Source organism: Engraulis encrasicolus, chromosome 16, assembly GCF_034702125.1.
Source record: "Engraulis encrasicolus isolate BLACKSEA-1 chromosome 16, IST_EnEncr_1.0, whole genome shotgun sequence".
Taxonomy (NCBI): domain Eukaryota; kingdom Metazoa; phylum Chordata; class Actinopteri; order Clupeiformes; family Engraulidae; genus Engraulis; species Engraulis encrasicolus.
The window spans coordinates 1,756,977-1,783,325 of record NC_085872.1 but is presented as its reverse complement, the minus strand read 5'-3'; the positions used below and the strand labels follow the sequence as shown (position 1 = coordinate 1,783,325).

Genomic DNA, 26,349 nt, shown 5'->3' with positions numbered 1-26,349 from the left:
GGATCAAATACTTATTTTGCTCGATGAAATGGAAATAAATTAATATATATTCTCTTCAGTTAATTTCTGGATTTTCTTTTTGATATTCTGTCCCTCCATATTAGAATACATATTATCATAACATTTATTGACTGATCATGTCTTTTTAGTAGGCAAACCAACAAAATCAGTAAGGGATCAAATACATATTGGGCTCACTGTATCTATCTATCTATCTATCTATCTATCTATCTATCTATCTATCTATCTATCTATCTATCTATCTATCTATCTATCTATCTATCTCTCTCTCTCTCTCTCTCTCTCTCTATCTATCTATCTATCTATCTATCTATCTATCTATCTATCTATCTATCTATCTATCTATCATGCATACATACATACAGGCATACATACATACATACATACATACATACATACATACATACATACATACATACATACATACATACATACATACATACATACATACATACATACATACATACATACATACATACATACATACATACATAAATACATACATACAGTGAGAGTAATAAGTAAGCTATTTGATACCTTGCTGATTTTGTTGGTTTGTGTACCGGTACTAATAAAGACATGATCAGTCAATCATTTTAATGGTAGGTGGTAGGTATCTATATTTCATTGACGGAAATTAGTATTTGATCCCCTACCAACCATTAAGTTTTGGTCCCACAGACCAGATAGACACTTCAACTATCAACTACTAGACACCAATCAACTTGTCATCTGAATTAAAGACACCTGTAAATAGTCACCTGCTTCAAGGTCTGATGACACGTTTTTGACATTTTTGTTGGTGTTTTATAGCATAACAAATCATTTCCAATGATTTCTATATGAATTCAAGAAGGGGCCTATTTTACAAATTATGATAACAAACATACATTGAATCAGTAAAATCAGTACAACGTATAAGTCAGTCAAACTCAGACTCCAAACTCACCAACATGGGAAAGGCCAACGAGCTGTCAAAGGATGTCAGGGACAAGATCTTAGACCTGAACAAAGCTGAAATGGGCTACAGCGCACAAACAGAAACAAGACACTGGACAATGGACATTAAGGGGCCAACTGGTGCATTTCCTCCAAATTATATGTATATATTAGGGATGGCACAAACCACACCGAAAACAGAAATTCTCGTCCATCCTGAACTGTGACATGTGAACCGCACGGTGACTATGTTTCCCCAATTAACACATTGATTTCCATGCAACATAATATTACATATTTGCCTCCCGTGGGCTGCATGACAACCTGTAAAAATACATGTTTACTTTTTTCCGTCTAAATTTTGTGAGTTTGGTATTGGTGAGATTATTAGACATCTCTCTTCATGATCAAATACACTATGGAGATGATGTCCAATAAGTTGACTGTGGGTTGTAAAAAAAAAAAATGCTACTCAGAGTTTAAACAAAAAAAGAGCAAAAATCACTAGAACAAAATTATTATCCCACTGATTACAAATCGTCAATACGGTACCCTTTCCAAAACAAAACTGACACCAAGGTCTTTGATTGGTTGTTAACTAGCTTGGCACATGTCCTCGTAGGGACTTTGGCCCATTTCTCCATTGCAAGTGTGTGTGTGTGTGTGTGTGTGTGTGTGTGTGTGTGTGTGTGTGTGTGTGTGTGTGTGTGTGTGTGTGTGTGTGTGTGTGTGTGTGTGTGTGTGTGTGTGTGTGTGTGTGTGTGTGTGTGTGTGTGTGTGTGTGTGTGTGTGTGTGTGGTATATCAAACAGAAAAGCTTCCTAGTACCACCCCCGCAACAATTATTGTTTGCCAATGAATTTTAAGTTCTGCGATAATATTCCCACTGGCTCAGGGCATGTAGTCATGTTGATTGATCACCCATCTTCCTCCTGCTCATTAATTTCATCACCTTATCGCCCACAACACTTCATCTGACCAAAAGGTAATAATAATAGCCTCATCCATTATCCTTTAACTCTCTCAACCATGCGGAAACACTTAATAACAGCATACAAATTGAACTTCAATCACCCCATTTTCCTCTCACAAGACGCCTGGGTGTATTCAACCTCCACTGCCTAAACAAGCACACCTATCAGACGTTTCTCTCTCTTTTGCGGAACCCTGTGGTTAGATAGTACTTCGAACTACCTTCTCCATCTTCAATTAACTGTATATGCATGTTGAATGAATCGTAGAGGTTCCCAGTAAAGAAGTGATGCGCAACCCCACTCACTTTCACTCTCTTGCTCTTATCAGCCTCTGAACACAAGGATTCTCTTGGCCAGTAGAGAATGGCAACCAAAGCTCATTTATCTTCCAGCATATGCACTGAATTGAAAGGGCTGTTTCCTTTTTTGCTTCTCTTTTAGCAGTTCTATCCGAATATTTTTTATGTCAGCACTAGCTACATTTATTTTCTATGTTTGAGTTTTTAATGGTAAATTTCAGTGTGTGAAAGTTGAAAGTGTGCATGCGGGTGTGTGTTTGTGTGAGTGGGTGGCGATTTGGAGGGAGGGGGTGTCTAACCATAGTAGAGTGTTCTTTTATGCTGCGACAGAGACAAATGACATCACTCAGAAATGGACAATCTCTCTCTCTCTCTCTCTCTCTCTCTCTCTCTCTCTCTCTCTCTCTCTCTCTCTCTCTCTCTCTCTCTCTCTCTCTCTCCAAAGCCCATACATTTACACCATTAACCTTTGTTTGTTTCACCTTACCTTATAATCTTTATTTTTCATTTTTTTTAATTGAACAAAAGGATGTTTATGTTGATATAAAATAACTGCTGTCAGAATCACAACAAACATCTGTTCCCATATCTTTCTTAGCAATTTATTAACAGGCTTATCATCATCAAATCATCATCAAATGTTAAAATGTCATTGTGTTCTTTTTACTACTTTTAAGCACGTGTGTGTGTGTGCATGCGTGCGTGTGTGAGAGAGAGAGTGTGAGTGTGAGTGTGATGCTGCGTAAAATATGTGTGCTCTATTATTGCACCTTGTAAGAGCACTGGGCTTGTTCAGCCTTTCAGGCCACAGGGAAGCATCTGTCCAGTCCCTCCAGGATTTCGCTGGCCTTTGAAACAGATTTCTGCAGCCTGAAAAGCCTGATGTAACATGAGAATTTCTTGAAAATGCAATAAAATGTGGGGTTTTAATTTTTCGTGATTATTGTGGGAAGAAATGAACGTTGTGATGAATAGCAGCAAATTCTCCCATTGTGCAATTAAACTGAGTTCACAACTTTTCTATGGTAATGGTCACAGCATTACAATACCCAGCCCTAGTTCAAATGTATTTATGCTTATAGCAGGACTTTTCTTGTCTCTATTCTCTGACAAAAGCTCTATTGCTTGCTAAGAGATGTTTGTGCTTACATATGAGTGTATTGTACATGAAGTGTGCGTGCGCTCGAGTGCACATTTTTTAATGGCTTGTCTTCTGCTCTGACGTGGATGTCACCACAAACAAGTGTATTATCCACATCACATCAGCCAGAAGGAAGAAAAGACATTCATGGCTACATTCTATGCAACTATGTAAGGTCAAATATTCCGTAAACATGAAAATAAAAGGTGGAAATACGTTTTTATATTTGCGGGAAGCTTGTGGTTGTTGGTTCAAATGGCAACACCATTCTGAATTCAAGGGAATTGGTGGCAACATGGCAAATTCCTGGAGGGTCTCTCTGTCTGTGATCATCTCCAATACAGAAGCACATTTGCGCGCACACACACAGTCATATTTTTCACAAGTTAGTCATCAAGTTCGTTTTTTTTTGTATGTATGCTACTAGACACCTGAATTTCCTTCGGGATCAATAAATGTTACTCTACTTACTCTACTCTACTCTACAAAAGCAACCTTTGCTGATTTTGTATGCGATCACTGTACTGAACTTGTTTTCACTACAAAGAAGCATACTTGTCTCTTGCCTCAGATGTGTGCCCTGTCTTAGTTCCCTTGGCTGAGGTTCCCCAGCATGACCCTCTGTGTGACACAGCAGGCTGACTTCTTCATGCCCGTTGTCACACACCCTTGCACACTTCCCAATCCATCACGGTGAAGGCCCGAGCGGGGACGGGTATGATCCTGTCATAACTCTACCTTGGACAATAATGTCATTGCCAGGGCCATTTTTCCTGGTGACGTTGCTGTGATGAGGGGTTATGTGTGGAGTGAAGCTTTAGCCCATAAGGATATTTTATTCCATCTGCCTTGTGCTTTTAGTTTTTTCATCTGCAAGGAAAAGCCACGGAACAATTCATAGTTATTGAGAAGGTGCAACTCATTTGTCCAACAGGAATGAGACATCAAACATCCTCTCTGTCAGTATTCATGATGTCAGTGGTGAAGACCATAACGATCAAATAAGCCTGCAGCTCGCTAGGGATGGAGACCTCGGACACTCTCATGTGGACTGACTGACACTTCAGGCTGTCTTTTGCATTTCTTGTTTTTTTGTGTTTAAAGTAGCTGAAACATACGATGGACTGATAGTTTCTGTGAAGTTTGCTTACTTTTCGACAGCATTGCTGGGTCCATAATGATCTTTTTGTAGTGGTTTGGACTGCTCTTCTATGTTGTTCTATCTACCTTTTGTTTGTTTAGAATTATGATATTCATCGTTGACATACGCACTCCTCTCAGTCAAACAAAAGGGTACGATTAATGATCCACTTTTTGCTGATGTGGTCAGTATGTCATCCATTGTGTGCCCCCAGAGACTATTTACTGTAGCGTGGTCCGTTTCATAAAATGTTATTCATATACAATATATATACAATGTAGAGCTATGCAGCATTGAGCTCACATATCACAATCTCACAACATGTTTTTAGAAAAACAGCACATCTATGGGCAGGCATAAACCCAAGTGGACAACAAAGTGGACAACGCCTGAACGTTAAGTGTATAGGCTCTTCCTGATTCGCTCCTGGCTCTGCATTGTTTATGTATTGGGGAACACAGCCTGGGGAGGTGACGCATCACTTGAAAGTATATCATGTGTACGGTATGTGGCTAGGGGTGACTGTCTGTTTTTTAAAAGGAGCGAGTAAAACCGGGGTTTTTTTAGTGAAAGTTGATGTTTAACACATACAATATCTTATGAGTCACTCAAACAGACAATTAGACATTAGTGGCTAGCCTGAAGAAAGTGCTACAGTGCCAATATAAATGGAAAGGTAAAAATGAAGATGGTAATGCATTAATCAAATGAAATAGCGGTGTATAGAGTTGCCTGCTTGCTTGCAATATATCACCACAAAATATCATTAAAAAAGTTATGGGATCAGACACCTTGACCGAGCAGTAACGTTTGGGATGATATTAGGAGTATGTTAAGATGTTTCAAACAATGCGTAAACAAACCCATGCCCCCATTAGCTCGACAAGATCTGGGACAAAAAATGATGTGTCTTTGGTTATACAAGTGAAAGGTAGTATGAGCAATACAACTGCATGTTGAAATGAAGTAGGTCTAAGCATGGATAGCATCCAAGATATGGAAAGAATTCATCCCACAGCCAGACATCACAGCCCAATCTTTTATGTCTCACATGTAACCCAGGCATACTGGTACACTATATCTATTTGTATAATGTGGGAATGGGGTTTCTGTTACGACTGGCAGAAGTCTGTGTCCGTGTCGGGTCCTGTCAGTTGTTTGATGATGCAGCTTGGCTACCTGGACAGACAACCCACTGCCTAATCCACAATTAATTGAACTCTAGAGACTTTGAAGCGAGGTGGCGGACCAGGCAGTATCCCAATGTACTTTAACCAAAGGGCCACAGCTGCGGCAGTGCCTTTCTGCTACCCCTAATGAGCATTTTTTTTAAGGTTAGCGCGTTGGCTGGGAGTGCATCGGTGTGTTTGTGATTAATTTGACTTCAACCCCCTTTGCCTGTGACAGAGGGCCTACTACTGCCTTCTTATTTTCTTCCCAGCTAGCACCAGCAAGTGCACCTCACAAAAGTGTGGGTGGGGGTGGGGGCATTGTGCATGCGAGATGAAAGAAGAGCCAAGGGAGTCTGTGCGTGGAGCACTGACAGCCATCAGGATGTGTTACTTTGACAACTGAGGCTCCACTGAGAAATTAGCCCCAGCTCATCTGAAAGCTGTTGCCTTTTTCTATTGTTAAGTGTCAACTGACAAAATGCTACTTAACCTCATGCCTGCACTGCTGAGCAGGGATTTATATTGGAAGAGAATGCCATCTACTTTTAACTGAATGCAGGAGAGGACACCAGTCACTTGCTATTCAGATTCGTCTTCAGTAGAATGTCTGTCTTTTTTGAACCTCAAAATCGCTGTGTGCCTTATACATTCATGTGTCTCTATTGCTTGAAGCTGTGTCATATTGAAGTATATGTGATGTGTCACAAGATATGAAGTTGTTATTTTTCTACTCCAAATACTGATTAGTTTTTAGTGAAGTACAGCCCTGCCCTGCTCCCTCAGAGGACCTGAATGAGGCTCATTTCCTCTTTAAACGAATGTCTTTTTTATCGGAGAGCTGATCAATAAGTCACATTAATCCTGCCGCCGGCAACTAGAACATGCTCTGAGTGATAAATGAAGCTGACTCTCCCCTCCTCACCTTCCTCTGTGTGCTGTGATCTGTTGTAGATTCTGGCCTACACTGAAGGGCTCCATGGGAAATGGCTGTTCACCGAGATCCGTGCCATATTCTCTCGGCGCTACCTCCTGCAGAACACGGCGTTGGAGATCTTCATGGCCAACCGAAGTAAGAGCATGATCACATTTGACTGTGGCTGTCAACACAGTGGCATCCAGTTGCTGTTTGACTCCTGTTAGTAGATCACTTCTAATTCACAATATTGGGTTAAGAAGCATGAAAGCAAATATCCCATTGTAAAGTATGTACAAAGAGACTGTAAGCATTGCATATGTGTGCCCCCACCCCTCTGTTGTGTACATTCACAGACGTTTGCATTCATCTGTGTGGCAGGGATAGATTTTCTACTCGCTGCCATCCATAAAAATGTCAAAGACTCAACCAGCTGCAGTCAGTAACAGCCTGGGGTCCATTTCTCGAAACCATAGTTGCTAACTTCATTAGCTACTTTGTTGTTTTCAATGCAATTTACCATTGGCAACTACCCAAGTTGCTAACTGGCTAACAACTACGCTTTCTAGAAAAGCACTCCTGGTCTATAGCCATGTTTCACTGTGTTTGTTTGCAGCAGCGGTTATGTTCAACTTCCCTGATGTGGCCACTGTGAAGAAGGTGGTGCATTGCCTTCCCCGTGTGGGAGTGGGCACCAACTTTGGCCTCCCCCAGACAAGGTAAGACTTTCAGTGCAGACCTGTTCATTCCTGCTTTAGATACTGTATATTCGATGAAACGCAGGTAGTGAGAAAATGTTTCAGTTCTGTTTATATTTTGTTTTGGGACTTACTGTTTGTTCCACATAAAGTAGATGAGATGATGCTCTCTCTCTCTCTCTCTCTCTCTCTCTCTCTCTCTCTCTCTCTCTCTCTCTCTCTCTCTCTCTCTCTCTCTGCCTCTCTGCCTCTCTCTCTCTCTCATGGTGTAACACAGCCTAATTACTTTCACACAAACACAATTCTACTCATTTATTTGTCTCACTGCTGTAGACATAAACAGTGGGCTCTAGAGAGGCAGCCCTCAGGGCAGGGGAACCCCACAGCTTCCAGATTACAGCCACGTGGTCTGCAGGTTTCACTTCTCCTGTCCAGACCATGCGACTAACAAGAGTATGGAGAGTTTGCCTTTTCCATCAATAGTTAATGGTATATACTGAAATACTGCTACAGGGCTTTTTCAGCCATTGTGTTCATTATTTTAGTCATCCCTTCAAGAAATTGCACATTCATTTAGATTGCTTAAAGGATAAACGGTTAATGTTGACAAGGATGGCTTGCTCCACAGGACTACTGGACCCAGGACCAGAGGGCCAACAATCAAGGGGGCCCTGAAGGCCAAGCCTCTATATTTCTTGTCTCATATTCCATTAAAATCCCACTTTTACCAACTGTATTTTCAAATTTTGTCAGGGGACCTGAACCCCCACCAACATATGGTCTCTAACATCGACCTAAAAACCCTGAAGCTGTTTGTCAACTAGCAACACCCTTTGAGGCAGGGGTTTCTTATTGTCTGGCCCAGGGGCCTATGGAGTCGTTGTTCGTCCCAGGATGTAGATATGATGGCATGCACTCTTTCTGGTGCCTTTCATAAAACTGAAGCAGCACAGATGACCCACAGACTCTGAGGTCTGAGAACACCTGCCCAACTTGTCACACCAAGCAGTATTTTTTTCTGTAGTGCAGTTCAACTCTGCCTCAAACTTGACCAGAGCCAGTATGAGAGAGCCCTGTGAACTTCACCAAGGCTTAATGACTCCAATCTCCCAGGCTGACAGTGATGAATACCTTCATTTGGTTTTGTTTTAATTGCGTTGTGGGTCATTTGTTTTTTTTTCCTGTGCGCTGTTAGTTGGGGGCAGGGGATAACAGTTTATGCATTCAGCAGGAGTTCCCATATGGCTAGATGATGAATAGATCAGTTCCTCACATCACAACTGGAGATCCACCATCTCAGATATGACATTAACTGCCTAATGAGGAAATCTACTTCTCTAGATCTTGTCTGTTAGATGCCTATTCCTTATGTAATTTCAATACAGTTTGACATATACCAGATATAGTCAACAAGCCATGTGTCTACAGAACATTTCCCCTTAATTCAAATAACTACAAATACTAGTTTTCTTTTTCCTTGTCCAGGCGTATCTCATTAGCCACCCCAAAGCAGCTGTATAAGGCCTCCAGCATGGCTCAGCGATGGCAACGGAGGGAGATCTCCAACTTTGAGTACCTCATGTTCCTCAACACTATATCTGGTAAGTACCCGATGCCTCCAGGGACAATTTTGATTGATGTGGTTCACTACTATCACTGTCTGTAACCACTATGTATCCCTCAGATGTTCTTGATTGAGTGAACACCAGGATGAATATTTCCTAGAAAAGAACAGATAGAACAGACTGATAGCTTTGTTCTTAAATAAAGAGGAAACCCTAATACAACATGAGGCTCCAGAATAGCAACTGTAGTTGTTAACGAAACTGTCCACAGTATTTCCATAAGCAAGTATGTTCTTCTCTGACTTGAGTTGTCAAGCGTGCAGCACCGATGTGTTAGCTTGTAGCCTCATCACTGCATTTAGAACCATTGAATGCCCGAAGTTAGAAGAGACCGAGCTGTTCCCTATTTAAATAGGCTTGTATGACTACTTAAACATCCAATTGTAGTTACAAAAATTCAAAGTGACCACCTTCTATCTTAGTGTTTCTCAATGGGGGCTGTACAGCCCCCCAGGGGGTGTTGGGGAGCTCTAGTGGGGTTTTGAGAAGGATACAGCTGAGAGGGGGCGGTGCTTTATTGCCATTGGGGAGCAGTAGTTCATTCAATTGTTTAATGCTAAGGGGGGCATTGTCAGGCTTATGGTGATATTAAGGGGGCATTGGGAGGCTTGTGATGAGGCCAAGGGGGCGTCTGTTCAAAAAATGTTGAGAACCGTTGTTCCATGTAGATAAAGAAATTGGCACAATAATCAAAGGTGCAGCACTTGAAGCATTTTGACGCCTTATCATCTTCACTCACACGTTGGTTCTATTGACAGAAGTGAGAAGGAGAGGGGAAGAGGGGGAGAGAATAAAACGATCAATGCGTCAGTGCTTCTAACTTCAGGCATTCAATGATTCTAACTGTAATGATGATCCAGGCTACAAGGTAACACATTGGCACTGCACGCCTGACGGACAGTCAGAGGCATGAAGCCGAGAGAGGTAGGGATGAAAGTCAGAGAAGAACACACTTTATTATGGAAACACGGTGGACTTCCTTTTAACTCAAACATTGATCAGTATTGTGAAAGGATCATGTGTGAGCAAATCTCATTACCTTTTTGTGCTTCTGAAGGTCGTACATACAATGATCTGAACCAGTATCCAGTTTTTCCTTGGGTCATCACAAACTACGAGTCTGAGGAGTTGGATCTCACACTACCTAGCAACTTCAGAGATTTATCCAAGGTAATAATACATTGCTCTTCAATCAACATTTTCCTCATTGATGAAGTTATTGCCAACCTTTTTTTGAATGGGTAAATGTGTGTGATATTACATTCAGTGTTTTAAAAAAACGAAATTTGCCATAGAAAAGGCACTTTTTAGAATGGCCCAAGTAACTTGGCTCTAATATCTGAATATAATTCCACCTTCTGCCACACACACTCATCTGGATCAATCGGCATATGGATTTACTGTTTGAAGGCGTGGCTTCATCAAAAATCCTTGCACGGGATTGGAAAAACCACTTGTCTATCATTTTCAATTATGTTCTACTTCTTCCACTCACAGTTTCAACAATACCAAATTGCAATTGCATAATCGATGGCAATGCATGACTCCTCACTGTGAGCTGCCGTTGTTGGAAACAACTGTCGTTCCGTGGTTTCTTTTTTCTTCTTCTCTACCACCTCCTGTAATTTGCTTATCAGGTAGTTCAGAGCTCTCTCTCTCTCTCTCTCTCTCTCTCTCTCTCTCTCTCTCTCTCTCTCTCTCTCTCTCTCTCTCTCTCTCTCTCTCTCTCTCTCTGCACCACATCGCTCTGCACCCCCGCACTGATTGGCTGACCAATGTCCCAAAGGAGCCAATTAGTGTCCTTTTGGTTGTGAGTGGCTTGCCGTTTGTGTTTGAGTGGTAAGACTGACAAACCTGCTGCTCCTAGCCCTGAAAACATCCTCCTTTGTGTCTTATGCCAGTAGATGTGTGATTCACCCTGAAAGAGTAGGCATTTATTGGAAAGGTTGAGTAGAATGTGTGTATGCAGTGGTGACTTAATTGGCATTACATTATGCAACATGGAGTCAGTGGGGATTAACATGTGGCACCTAATATCTATATGCCAGAAACAAAATACAAGAAGTATTTTAATGTAACGTTGCCGATTAGGTGACAGAGAATATTGACTAGTTCTGTTTCCGTGACTGAAGGTTAAGCTAAAAAAAAAAGAAGCTGTTTTTAATCTTAATGTTGTGTATAACTTTCATGCTTAAATCCTCATTGAAAATACAAGTATCCATCGTCTTACCATCCACACCATGCTAGAGACTAGTATGTGTCCTCCAAATGAATGAAATTCCGTTATTTATATTCTGAATGGTAGGGAGCCAGAACAATTCCTTAGGTCTAAAGGTTGTACTGATATGGTTTCAAGGTTCCATTACACGATATTTATGCAAGCCTGAGCAGCCATTCACTGCTCTCATCTTTTCTCAGTAAGGATTGAAGATTACATCTGCAGAGGGATCTACAGTTAGGCCCATAAATATTCGGACATCGGCACAATTTTCCTCTTTTTGGTTCTAAGCACCATCCCCATGGATTTGAAACAATGTAAGATGTACTGAAACTGCAGATTTTCAGTTTCAATATGAGGAATTTACATACAAATCTGCACAACTGTGTAGGGATTTCACAGTTTCTATATGTTCATAAAGGTTGGAGCAGGCGTCACCCAACAGTTTTTCTCTTCCTTTTAAGGGTGCTGACCAAAATATTGTAAAACTGAAAAATGAGAAAAGGTCGCACCATGCATAGGTTTCTTTATTACACAGACGCGTTTCGGCGTTCTGCCTTCCTCAGTTAGGGCTTTCAGGCCGACTAGAACGGAGCTGGAGTCGGTGCCCGAACCAGTTACGTTCAGCACTAAAGTGCTTATCTGCGAACCGCCCGTGTTCATACCGAGCTCTGAACTTTTCCCGCATGTGACTGCGTTACCCGGATGAACCTGCTGACGACCACGCTATAGTCACGGTTTGCGGAGAGAAACCTAGTATTTTGCAGTTCGCATTGCGAATTCGCGAACGCAAATATCTGTGGCGTAAACACGACGGCCGGTTCGCGATTAGGTGTGGGAACGGGCTCCAGCACGGTTCTCAGTCGGCCTGAAAGCGCTAAGTGTGCACACTGAGAAAGGCAGAACGGCGAAATGCGTCTGTGTAATAAAGAAACCTATGCATGGTGCGACCTTTTCTCATTTTACAGTTTCTATATGTGCCTCCTACTTTTTCAGGAACAAAAAGTAATTGGACAGACAAGTATTAATACTCCAAATTTTCACTTTTTAATATTCAGTGTCAAAAACTTTTTAGTCAGTTGCAGTCTGAAATCTGAAATGCAGAGACACTATTAGGCACTGGGTTTTATCCCTGGTGAAGCTATGGCGGGCCCTCTACTGTTACAGTCTTCAATTCCTGCTTATTCTTGAGGTATTTTCCTTTCATTTTTCCCTCCAGCAAGTGAAATGCTTGCTCAATCGTACTCAGGTGAGGTGATCGACAAGGCATTGCATAGCATTCTACTCTTTTGCCATGGTCTGGTAGCTTTCGCAAAAAACTTTTGAATTCATCCTGCGTCTTTTGTCATTAGTCATTATCATCAACAAATTCAAAGGGAACCCATTGTATTGACAGATATAGATGCCCACACATGGTCCTTATGTAATAAGACTTTAGTAGATTTCCTACTGAGTCTTTGTGTGCGTGAAAACTGACACTACCACCACCATGATTAACTGATTATGCATTGAATGCTAATCAGTGGTATGTTTTGAATCATGAGCAGTTATTTTCCTTCTCTATACTCTTTTCTTCCCATGACGTTTGTAAAACGTTTCGTAAAAAAAAAATGTTTGTTTTTTTTCAAATCCATTGTGGTGGGGTATAGAGCCAAAAGGATGAAAATTGTGTTGTTGTCCAAATATTTCTATACTTAACCTATACTCTGTTAGCATGTCTCAAATTGCGCACTTGGTCACTTCGGGCTCAGTGTCCATTTGCACTCAGTGGTGCTGAAAATTCAGTGCCCTGAAAGTACCCGGATGATGCCCTAACAATGGTCAAAAATGCAGTATGTGACCGATGGACACCGCATGCACTAAACGGCCACCATGTTCTTCATCATATCAAGACAAGTATTGTATGAGACATAGTTACCATTTGAGGTGAAGGAATTGTAAATAAGGGTATGATAAGCTGTGTAAATACAAACAGTACTAACTCATTTTGGTGAGCTAATGCTAAGTTAGTCCATCACTTTCAGTGAGGCCACAACATTAGTGTTCCAAACTTTCCCATGACAATACTCACTACAGACCTCAGTGCACTGTGTGCCGAATGCACTAAACATCAGTGCACTGACTCATGAGACACACTATGTCTTTCAGCTGTGTCTTTCAGAAGTGGACAGAAATGGAGTTTGGGTGGTTACTATAGGGGCTGGGTACACTTCTGCAGTTGCAGTAAGCACAGACATTTTAACACAGAGATCCCCAGTAGACACATTCTTCACAGACTATTTCACAACTTTCAAAAAAAATATGACTATTATTTCAAGAGTTTAGGGTATTTTCTCATATACTGTGTGTACAGTCATTTGTAAAGAAATGTACCAAGCCTTTAGGAAGTCCTTTGTGTGGCATTTTGGTTATTGTTACTTACGCCTGTCCTGCGTTGCATTTCTGTAGAGCCCATTCTACTGGGCTTGCATATCAGAAGCTGATATTGCTATTGCCTTGAAGGTTAAACCATGGCAACAATCACTGTTATTGTTAACCTTGCCCTCCTCCTATTCTTCAAACCCACCATCTCTGCTCCCCCCCTCTGTGCAGTTTTGACAGTTCAGCCTCTGTGTTCAGTCAAGCTTTTACACCCGAGGGAAAGGACCCAGCCTGAAGAATGAGCAAGAGGGAGAGAGAGAGGACAGAGCTTTTTTTGTCAGCCCCCACCTCATTCCCTTCTCTCTTTTAAGAGTGAACATGCAACTCTCAGCAATCTTTATCACAGCTGTTTTATTCTGGCTGTTGACACGAGCGATATCAATGTCTGACCAGTGGAGCGTGCCAGCACGCCTTGTCTGTTAAGACTGGCCACTGTATAATTCACACCTTGTTTCTCTCCGTTTCTCTCTCACCACTTCTCTCTTATGTTTACCACCCCCTTGCATTGATAGAAAGCGGTCATTTGAGACCTTTGCCATTGAGTGGTAAAATTGCTGTGAATATAATGTTGGAGTGTGTGTCTGTGTGTGTCTGTGTGTGTGCGTGTGTGTGTGTGTGTGTGTGTGTGTGTGTGTGTGTGTGTGTCTGTGTGTGTCTGTGTGTGTGCGTGTGTGTGTGTGTGTCTTTCTGTTTTTGTCTCTGTGTCTGTCTGTCTGTGTTTGTCTGTGTCTGTCTCTGTGTCTGTCTGTGTGTGTCTGTGTGTGTGTGTGTTTGTCTGTGTCTGTCTCTGTGTCTGTCTGTGTGTGTCTGTCAGTGTGTGTGTGCATGTATATGCATGTGTATGCGCATGTCTTTGTGTATGTGTATGCCTGTGTGTGGACATGAGAGTTCCACATGAATGTATGAGCTTTTCTGTTCCTGTAGTATTAACCCCTGTTGTTTTTTTTTGTCATGAACGCTTATTTTATATTAATACAGATAACATGATATATTTGGTCCTTGGTGGAAGCAGGCATTAGAATTTCTTTTAGCAGGGGATGGTCATATGTGGAGGTTTTAGGTTTTTGAAATGCTGTGAGAGCTTCCATTCACTTTCAATGGACTTTCCCAACGTTCGGACATGATTTTTTTCAATACCTGCCCGCTGCCCTCTGAATGCCCTCTGCCAATGGCAATGAGTTTTGTCATTTCAAATTCATGTCATATCACTCCGCAAATAGATCGGTCATACATCGTAGGGTAGTTAATGGTTTGCGACTATGCACCTCCCACACAGAGAGTAAGGGTAAGTCAAACATCTCAACAGGGTATTTCAGGGTCTCTCAACATCATTTGAACTGGAAGACGATGAATACAAGCATAATTTTTTGTGAGCCATGCCCAGTCGTTGCAGTTTCAACAAAGCAATCGTCACCGTCCACCACAGTCGTGACATCTTTTATTACATCTATTATTATTTTATGCAGACACTGAAATGATACCAAACACTTATCCGTCGTAGCTGCATCTGGTAGAATCAAGGGAGGAGTTCGGGGTACAATTTTCAAATGTGTTCTATTGCAACAGTTGGGGACAATACAAATGTCTCAAAACTCTAATGTTTGGCAAACTCTGAGTACACCGAACTGCTCCGATTTTGTGTTTTGGAACCCCGATCTGAGTACCTGTTCTATTGCTCTTCCCTGAGGCGGAGGTTTCAAAAGAATGAGCCATAAGATGACCAACATCACTTAAGCGTGTGTTGGTAGGCCCCTACTCCAGCCAACCAACCTGTTCACCGCGCAGCTGCTGTAGCCTGAAGCAGAACCGATAATGACAGTCAGGCTACAGCATTGCAGTGGTTACCTAAAACGTTTCTGGACTCTCGTCTCCGATTAGACAGAAATGAACCTCAGTTTAGCTGGCTAAATGTTGCACAGTAACCGAGGCCACAACCAATTTCAGGCACAGCAAGGCTGTAACACAGCTAGAAAAGAATTCCTTTGCTTGGTAACCTTTTGATACATGAGGGTTTCACAAACTATTTTTCTTGGCCCAAGCTATGAAATGGCCATAAACCTGTTATTATAAACTATCGGTTAACTGTTTGTATTTCGTAACATTGGCAGATGGCGGTATAATACGTGGGATAATGTATTGTCCACACGTGACTATCGGAAAATATTTCCCCTAAGGACGAAACTAAACCCTATGTTCGTACTGTCAGGAAATATTTTCCGATACTCACATGTGGACAATACATTATAGCAACATGGGAATCTTGTGTCAGTGGTGAGAGACTAGGCTAACTGAGTATTGATCGCTGTCTCAATCACTCTTGTTCTTGCTCTATATTATAATATTAACAGAAAATAAACTTAAACATTTCCATTCAGCTGGACCTGATAGCCACTTCTGTTTGAACCATGTGTGCAGTCAAATGAAATACGCTTCGCAGAGTTCAGCTTGATGTCAGCATTGTTTTCCATTATGTAGTATAATAAAAGGACAATATTATACATTTAATAATAATTATCATAATAATTATACATTTAATAAAGGATAATGTAAAGGTACTTTAAGTCACGCTGCCCTAAAGCCTTTAGAGTTATTTACCTGCATTTATTATTTATTATTATTTACCTGTCTTATTTTTTTTTTCGGACAAATATTTGAGTATTTTTAAGATGCATGTGCGTACGGTATGTCAGTCAACCCTGCATAAATCTTTTCCACACAAGTGGATTGTGTTTGTATGGTGCATGTGTGTGCGCCCGCACCATTTTGTCTTTGTGCTGTAATTATAAGCACTGTGGCTGCTCATTTATTTCCCATGTCATCAAAGAAATATTCGTGCACGGTGCCAGAACATATTAGGCCAATATGCTACTTCTGCTTCATCAGTCACACACATGCATACCCGCACCCACACCCGCACCCGCACCCACACCCACACCCACACCCACACCCACACCCACACCCATGCTTCATCACAAGACTACAAGCCTTCCAGGGACGACCCTGATGTACGGCACTGCCAAAACAGGCTATTGTGTTTTGCACATCTCTTCACCAGTGTGTCCTTTGCAGTAATTTGCAGTGGTGCACACACACACACACACACACACACACACACACACACACACACACACACCATTCCCTTTTCTTTTTTAATGAGGCCAGTGTTATTATGGCAATAAATCAGTCTAATCGTGTGATGTATAATTCAAGGTGTGTTTCTAGTACCATTGCTGTGAGAAACCAGTAATGTGTCATTGTCAGCTGCCCGCTGGGTATGAACCATACATCCCTCTCTCCCTCTCCCTCTTTCACACAACCACAAGCGCGCACACACCCACACATGCAAGCCTGCACACACTCATTCTCATTGCAGGATCAATAGAAGGGCGTTAGTTCGGATGTAGCTTCTCGTGGCACCACCATGATACAAGACCGAAGCTATTGATTGCTCTCCTGCCGGCTCTCATTTTAAAACAGCCTATCATACCATTACCATCGATCTTTCTCTCTCTCTCTCTCTCTCTCTCTCTCTCTCTCAGTCTCTCTCTCTCTCAGTCTCTCTCTCTCTCTCTCTCTCTCTTCTTCATTGTGTGGATTTCTCTGTGTTCTCATTTTGTGATATGGAGGAGGGGTAGCTTGAAGTCATTGGTCTTATAATAAAAATTGAATTGGATAAAATTGAGCCTTATAAATGAGTATTTAAATAATGGCCTGTATTGACGTTTCAGGAGATCAATGGGAAATTCATGCGGTATGCTGATATTTCCCTGGCTCCTGCATGGTACTCTTGAGTATCACTCACAGATTTATGAAACCAAGTGTCCCGGCCTCTTATTGATGCACCCCGCCACTTTCATGGCAACCCATTCTTCTTTGCCAGACAGATTAGCTGCAGGGGGCTCTTTTTCAGGGCAGTAAAATGCAGACTGTTGGAATGGATTGATCTTCAAAAAACATCATCCAATATTCATAGGGGAGCAGTCAGAGGCGGGAAGGGGTGGGGTCGTGGGTCGTGTCGGCTTTTACTCTGCTGTTCAGCTGATGCTAGCCTACAACATGTAGCGTGTACAGCACAGCATGGAGGAGGGCAGAGCTTCCTTCTTCTAGCCTTTGTAAGGTGTATTTCAGCAATCCTATTTAACGTCAGCTTGTGATGGCAATTACACTTACCGTACACCTATTCATTCCATTGTCTGTCATGTCTTCTCTCTAGCCAATTGGAGCCCTAAATCCAAAGAGGGCTGCCTTCTTCTCTGACCGCTATGAATCATGGGAGGATGACCAGGTCCCAAAATTCCACTATGGAACCCATTACTCCACCTCCAGTTTCACCCAGATGTGGTTGCTGCGCATCGTAAGTTACCACCCTTTTGCAAAAGCCACACTCACTCAACGTACATATTGCTTGTTGATAAATTAGGTGTCTCGCATCAAAAATCCTGAGCTTTGTGATTTGAAGTCATAGCATCTTTATGTATGAAAATGTTTGTGCAATAGACAGAACAATCGTCTAGGTATAGCAATAAACACATTTTCACAATTTGTAGTACAGGACATGGCAACTAATTGTTGTTTAGAATTGGACTATAGCATACTGACAGCAGGTTGACTTATGTCAAGCACCAATATACAGTAGGCTTGATCTGTGTGATGGTGGCAGGCCCAGTGAACACCATCCTCTGCCTTCCCTTTGCAGCTGTATGACGACATTCAGTGTTATTTTGCAAAAAACAGAGTATGCGTTTGATTTCTGTTAAATGTTGTCTTGCTTAAGTGCAAGCTTTTGTTAAGCTTAAACAACTTAGGCTCGGATGCAATGAATTTTAGTTAGTTCTACAAATCACGAATGCTTCTGTGCTGGAACTGGGGCAGTGCTTAACTTGAACAACAGCTCCCTCATGAGCGGTGCATTGATCCAGCACTGCCATTATGGGCCTTATTCTAATTCAGGCCCGACATGAGCAGTCATTCAGATGCGAGGAAGGACTGCCAGTCATCAATGGACAGGAACAAAGCAGGATCACAAATATATTGCGCTTTTCAAACCACAAGCCTGCCCAATTTGGCCAGTCTATTGTAATGGGGTCCTAGATAGAGTGGCTGTTTCCAGCTTGTTTTTTTTTTTCAGACTAATGATTGTACTCAGTGGGATGCTGCTGTTTTGAAAAGAGCTATTGATCTAGACAAACAAGATTAGAGGTCATTAGAAACAGACTAATAACACTCTTGTATGGGCTTAAGAATAGTGCAGGGATAATGGTGGCTTCTGTTAGTTATTTTTATTCCAGTCTATTGTTATGTAGAAGAAGTCTCTGTGTGTATCAAAATGAACTACAAACAACTGGCCGACTACCTTAGGTGAATCTATTTTGCAAATCTTAAGATTATGAATTACTGTGCTGAGGAAGAAAATCAATTCAATTACCACTATCCAGGGTGAATCTTTTATGTAAATTATAACTAATTAATTATAATAAATGTTTGTTCTGATTCAGTGAAAATGTAGCAGGACAAATTGAGTGTGATCAATATGAGTATGGAAGGCGTCACAACACCCGGTATGCCAAACCGTTCTCTCACTAATGCTTTCTGGCTTTTCACCTCTAGGAACCATTCACAACATTTTTCCTGAACTTCCAAGGGGGGAAGTTTGACCATGCGGACCGGACTTTCTCGTCAGTATCCAGGGCCTGGAGAAATTGCCAGAGAGACACGTCTGATGTTAAGGTAGACGTCATTCTGGAGTTGGTGTGGCAGCCACACCTTTAGTCAAGTATGAAAACTCATTCCGCAGGATTTTTGTGTTAAAACAGTTTTTTGTTTGTTTTTGCTTCATTTGCATTATTTGGGGTCCTACTACTGAAAAATGATGGGTTTCGAATTTTCTGACGCCATTATGCCCCTCCTCTTGGGGACGCTTTCTCACCCTGGCCAGTATAGCTACTGAACCCATATATCTACTAATAATGATCACATTTTCACAGTCTTGGTGTCAATTTCAGGGCTATTGATGAGTCCATTTATGTCAGTTTCATTATGATCAGAAGTTGCTATAACACCTATTTTGGAGATTTAAAGGCCATTTTGTCCACATACAAGCCTGCTGTGGGAGATATGACTACTAGCCTATGGCATCCGTCCCATTGGATCTTTGCACCTCAACCAGAAATAGTACAAGGACGTGCTCTTGCTGCCGACTCCCTAACAAACTGCATACGATTCTCGTTATCAACTTAGATGCAATGGTTTAAGTTGATACATCTTGCCTCATTGAGTTCTTGTAGTAAAGTTTGTGTCTGGCAGCGCAATGAACGCACACACGCCCAGTGGTGTTGCTGTAGTAACCAACCACTTCCTGAACTGAACGATGCGAGGCAATTTAATTTATAATTCGTGTTACTTCCCTTGCCCGTTATAAATCGAACACAAACCCACAGCCTCCCGTGGCTTATTGCATATATATAAATCCTATTGCTACTGCTATTGCTAAGCTAGACTTGTATTCATTCTAAATAGCTAGGACGGCTAGCAACTAGCTAGAACAACTTTGGTAAATTCTTACATATAACCTTCGTCATCAGGCTACAGAGCTATTGTGTCATTTATCCGTTTCATTATTCCAATTTCTCAAGCATGTTTGTAGGGAAATTGTGCAGGCTTCCAGTTTTGTAAAGCACGAGAGTTATAGAAAGGGGCGGCTCAGCGAGGACAGATTAAGATCGGCATGTCGGTGCCCTTCCGTAGATTCTAATGGTGAGCAGGTACACTGGATGTAAATTGCGGCAAAAATAAAACATAATTCCACTGACAAAGTTCGTCACAAGGCCCCACACAGTGTTATACGATTCCCAATGTGGTTGAAGTTGCCATAAATATTTCATCTACAATTTCTGAATGGATCTACTTTTCTTAGAGGAGAAATGGCTGGTGCTCTGCCCTGCCTGCCCAAATGAGAGAGCCACAGCTGCCTACACTTGTGTGTGTGCACAGATTCATGTTTACATGGTTTGAATCTGAATTTTCATTTGATTAAAAACGCGTGTCACATGATCAGCCCTCTCCTAACCTTAACCTTAATTTCTTAGTCCACAGCCACACAAATCCTCTAATCATTGCCCCTCTCTACTGCGCTGATGGGAGCCAAACTCCCCATGCTTTGGACAGTGACCTTGCCTTGAACCCTTTCTCCTTTACTCCACTTTCCACTCGCTCATCCCATGGGCCCATAGAAACATTCACCCCTTCCTCTTTAACAAGTGTCCAGGCCTCTTAAAATATTCATTAGCACGGCCCAGCCGCGCTGTGGTCTGCACTGCCGAGGTGAGGCGAGGAGAGGTGGGGTGTAGTTGTTCGGCAGCTCTTGTGTGCGGGGACTTCCCTGGGAGCTTGATTGCATCGAGACGATGCTTTGTAACATATGGCTCGAATTACAGGCAATGGTTGATTGCAGAAGCCCTCTGAGATGTTTGGCCCTTTCCCAATCTGAGCCTGTCATGGTGGATCAGCAGGACTGCCACCTCTCCTCTCAGGACACCAGCGGCTCACTACAGCCCACTTCCTGATTCTGATCCCTCTTCCTAACACGTTGATTGCCATAGTGCAGAGGATGATGTTCTCTCAAGTATGTAGTGTGAGATCTATTCCGTACCCAGTTAGTGAAAGAGTACTGTGATGCTTTTTGATGCCATTTTTGACCGTAAGAGTAAAGTAAGTTAGAGTAAGAGTTTTTAAACTTTTTTCCTCAAGGTCATACAGTGTTAAACAAGGTAAAAAACGGTTTTATAACTGCTGAAATACCTGTCGACGTGACCACAGAAGCTTCACAACGGCAGGTATTTATAAAGGCATTTTCCACAGATAAATGGAGCACAGGTTGCTTATTACGTCTATGTGATGTGTGTATACCGCATATGTACCCATTAATATATACAAATGCCCAACATATCATCTGAAAAGCGCCATGCTATGTGAATATGTGGAGCGTGTTTAAATATGTTGGGCACTCCGTAAAGGGCATGAGGGGGGCCATAATATCATTGACCCATGGCAGAACAGGATTGTGGATCACAGGTTTTGCCCTCTGACCAGCCACTCAGGAGCCATTGCACCTCACAGCAACCCCATATCCCAGACTCAGTCCCCTGTTAGTTCCCCGTGCCTTTTAAGTGGCCCTGGGGTTCTCAATTCCCGAATCCAAATTTATGCCAGACCGGGCGTTTGAACCTGGGGAACCATGTGGCATCATAAAATCCTGACCTCTCTTTTTTTAGATGGGAGGGGGAGAGGAAGAGGCAGAGGAAGAGAGGGGGTTGGTTTTAAAGTCTCTGCTGCTTGTTTGTTCTCTTAATTAGCCACTGTCTGTGCTGCAGTGTGCTTGTTGGGCATGGCCATCTTTTTAGTACATGCTGTTGATCAACCCATGAACAGCACAAATCCCTCTTCAGCCCTTTTCTTAACATGAACCACCACATACTCTTGTGTTTACCACAAACAGTTCCCACCCATTTAAATGTAGAAAAGATATGATGCTATGAATCAGGAAAAATGGCATATTTAGCTCCATGAATGCTTCAGAGACATCACTAATTCAAAATAAACCTTGCCTACAAACTGTCCAGCCGATAAATCTTAACTAACTACCAGCAGTTGGAGTTGGAGGTAAGCCTTTATCATCTTGGTTATTCACAGTTAAAGGTTGCATTCCCATGGTCTGGATGACTGACTTCTGGTATATATCGGGATACTCGTCATATTAGTTTGCAGGATGTACGGTTTTCTCATTGTCACAACCAGAAGCACATAAGATGATATCAAATTTTCAAATGGAGCTTGAGCATCTATTTCAGGTAATAAGACCAAGTCTTGTCTAAATTATTGCTGAACAGCAACTAGTGGAAGATATACTCTCCAGTTACCAAACCATTAAATGTTTGTGATTATAAACATGTTCTGATAATGGGCATTGCATATTTCCTCTCAAATCATCCTTGTATCTCATAAGTTGTTTACATTGATGTTTTTAATTTGATTACAAATGGAATAACCACTCAATCAGAATAAAAGTTTTACACACAGTATGAACACCCCAATCTGAATATATTCTTCTGATCCGATTAGAATTCTATTGAAAGGTGTGGTGAAGTATGTTCCAGTTACCATATACGTATCTATTCCAAACGCCTTGTGTAATGTTTGTCATAAAAAAGACATCCTGTTTCGAGTTGTAAGTACCAAACATGTTTGATATCTACGATTTGCGGTGGTGACTCTTTGAACCAACAAAAGTCTATCTTAAAACGTCGCACATGACGAAGGAAAGGACTTACCCGACAATTTCTTGCGATGGTCCTGGAGGGGCAACATTCCACCGATTGTCGTAATTGGGGTTTTCAGCCAAGAATCGACCAGTAGTTTGAGCCCGTCTTTATTCTGTGCATCAATTCCTCCATGGCATATACTGTCCTCAGAGGGGCATCTTGTCACCAGGCTAGGCAGACAGCTGCTTGAGGCCCCCAAGCTTAGATGGTGAATAACAGCTAAGACATTATACAGTAGTGGCGATTTGTTGTGAATGTTTACCTGGGGCCTCAACTTACCCTAACATCGGCTCTGACTGCCCTTAACAATTCTCAGCCAGTCCTCTTTGTCTTCTTTGTACCTTTTGTCATTATTAATTATTAGTTTTTTTATTTTAACTAAATTCTGCAGCTTATGTACTGTAGCAGTGAATAACAGAATTGTTGACTGAATCGTTGTTGTTAGATTGCTGGATTGGCAAATACATTTCTATATACGTAGTCTTTATATAGAGAGTAGGCCCTTTAATCGTATAAAAGTGCCTTCAGATCTTTCAGTATGTGTAAGACTATAACTATGTGCATATCCGTTTACATATGCTTCCCATGATTTTTATCAGACAGACATTTCACGGCATTGAGCAAATGAAGTGTCTAAAGTGCAATTTCAGTGAGTAATGGGATAGCTTTAAATTGCATACACACACACACACACACACACACACACACACACACACACACACACACACACACACACACACACACACACACACACACACAGATAAAAAGAACTCCTTTGCTCTTATTTAATTATTAGCCATTTTTTTCTACCACATGGCTCAGCCAGAAACATTGCTTGGATAATTAAGTGTAAGCTCATTGACAATCCTGCACTCTAATTCCACAACCCTATGCCTCAAAGCAACACTTATCTCTGTGAAGAAGGGTTTTATTTTACACAGCGTACATATTATCGGAAAATGGCCCTAGTGAGATTTCTTTTGTAGGCGCTCACTGTTTAGTGAGCTAACCTGTCATTAACAGAAGTGCTTACCAGTCCAGTAGTAATGTCAGATAAAAAAAGTTTATCAAGATGATGTGAAAATACTGGTAAATTGGGTGTCATCATAGGATAGGTGATATGACTTGGATGCAAGTATACAAGGAGTTTACAAGTATACATACAACGTGCAGTGAAATTAGTTATTCACCTGCACTGCGCATAGGTGCGTGCGTGCGTGCGTGCGTGCGTGCGTGCGTGCGTGCGTGCGGTGGTGGTGGTGGTGGTGGGCGGGCAATAGTGAGTGAGCACATGGTGGGAAGAGGGGAAGGTTTAAAGTGCTATAGTGATGCAAAGGCCAGTGTGTGTGTGAGCAATATAGTAGTCCTACGTCTGTTTGTAGGGTGTATGATTGTTATATATATTGAATTCCTGGAAATTCTACTAAACATTCCTATCATCATCATTCAATCATACTACGCAATTAAAAACTTGGGCATCAATTCCACTGTTAAAATGGTAAGACGGATTCCATAACACATCTCTCCCTTTTCCCAAATCCCCCTTTCCCAACTCTCCCTGTCTCCTCATTTTAGGAGTTGATTCCAGAATTTTACTATCTACCTGAGATGTTTGTCAACTCCAATAGCTACAACCTGGGGGTGATGGACGAAGGGACTGTGGTGTCAGATGTGGAGCTGCCGCCATGGGCCAAGGACCCTGAGGAGTTTGTGCGCATCAACCGACTGGTATGCCCTCCATACCTCTACCCCCAGTTTCTCTATCTCTCTCTCTCTCTCTCTCTCCCCAACACTCACACTCACACTCACACTCTCTCTATCTCTCTCTCTCTCACACACACACACACACACACACACACACACACACACACACACACACACACACACGAAAGGGAATTATATACTTTACTTTACTTTTCTTGTTCATAATTTATATAGATGGTACTGCAATGCCTTCCATCAATTATCTGATTTCCATAAAATAAAATGTAGAAAACAATTCCCAGTATATTGCACACGGATGAAGATGATTTCATCTCACTGCAGCATGTCGTCATATGAAATCTACTTGATTTTGGCTACAATGTCTCTCTTCGTTGCATGTTTCTTTTTTTTCTTTGAGCTTCCTCAATAGCTTCCTATGTTTTTTGCCCTCCCTCTACTGTATGTGCGGCACTGGCTGGGTGATGTATTACCCATGTTGTAATTGCAAACACTACAGTAGTGTGGCTGCCCACTGGAGCCTATAGCATTAATTAGCAGCCAGTGGTGCATCTGTCTGACACGTCTGCTGCAGCAGTGGCCCAGCTGAAGGGATATGACCAGGGAAGCTGACGGGGGGGGTCAGTTGTCCCGGGCCCAGGGAGAGAGGGGGGCTCAAAGTGGGTCCTCATTACATTGTATGTACCTGTATATTGAGAGGGGGGCCTTTTCAGATTATTTTACCCCGGGGGCCCAGTCAAAGCCTTCAGCGACCCTGGATATGACACTGCCTTGGGTGGAACTCTGCCAGTATCCGCATGGAGTCTCTGCACTGACATATAACCAACACCGCTTAAATATAAAGGCCAGCTGAGCTCTCACTTCAGTCTGCCAGTCATATGCTGCTGTACTCAATCGGATGAACCATTCTGTTTGGCCAAGTGTTTTCCCCGTGTCTCCAAAATCCTACACTAGGGACGGCGTTCTAAACACTGATTGGTCTCTTATTTGTCAAAATGTTCAACAAAGTAGAGGAAGATGTCTTTGTGATGTTTTTATTTGACATGCGGTCTTTGTGGTCGGCGTTAAGTGGAGATCTAACTGTGTCTGTTTTACATAATCCAAATCATGGGTCTTTCTTTGTTATTGCAGATGCATTAGAACACACAAATGCATGTTGCAACATCATGTAATGTGCATTTCCATCCCCGTCTCCAGTTACTCCTCTTACTGTTTGCATTAGACCATCTTGATGGATTGAACCTGCAGACAGTAAGCAGAGGTGACATTATGTGTCTGTAATATTATACAACGTCTCGGACACGTTTTCCCTGCAGTATTTTCATAGGTTTGGACAGATTGTGTGCGCTTGTTGTATTTGAAGCTCCATCTAGATGGGAGTATGTTACAATAACTATTCAACGCTGGCACTGAACATCTCTGAGGAAGCACATGAGTTTGATAAGGATACTGAAAGTTAAGAATGTTTTATACATACTGGGATGATGCAGAGGGCTGCTCAGTGCTTAGTATCTAAAAGCTATTGAGTCCCAACATTTCTCATTTAAAATAAACAGGTTGACAGAAGCAAAAGAAAAATATCTTTGGTAACACTTTCTATGAAGCCCATATCTATAGCGCATTATGAGCGCATTTATAACAAATTATAATGCACATTATAATACTGTTATGTTATACTGTTATGTTAACAGTAATGAATAACCATGAATCTTAAAGCTTATAATGCTTTATAAATCCAAGGGTATTGTG

General features: G+C 41.8%; 1 protein-coding gene across 2 annotated transcripts in view; it reads left to right on the top strand.

The window, feature by feature from the left end:
* lrba (LPS-responsive vesicle trafficking, beach and anchor containing) overlaps nucleotides 1-26,349 on the top strand; it is a 211,804-nt gene that overhangs the window by 141,161 nt on the left and 44,294 nt on the right. For both annotated transcript variants that reach the window (XM_063218225.1, XM_063218224.1), the window contains exons 40-46: nucleotides 6,638-6,755; nucleotides 7,216-7,318; nucleotides 8,783-8,898; nucleotides 9,980-10,092; nucleotides 17,775-17,915; nucleotides 19,169-19,288; nucleotides 24,454-24,606. In XM_063218225.1, coding sequence (XP_063074295.1) covers nucleotides 6,638-6,755; nucleotides 7,216-7,318; nucleotides 8,783-8,898; nucleotides 9,980-10,092; nucleotides 17,775-17,915; nucleotides 19,169-19,288; nucleotides 24,454-24,606 — 864 coding nt within the window. The remainder of the gene's footprint in view (nucleotides 1-6,637; nucleotides 6,756-7,215; nucleotides 7,319-8,782; nucleotides 8,899-9,979; nucleotides 10,093-17,774; nucleotides 17,916-19,168; nucleotides 19,289-24,453; nucleotides 24,607-26,349) is intronic.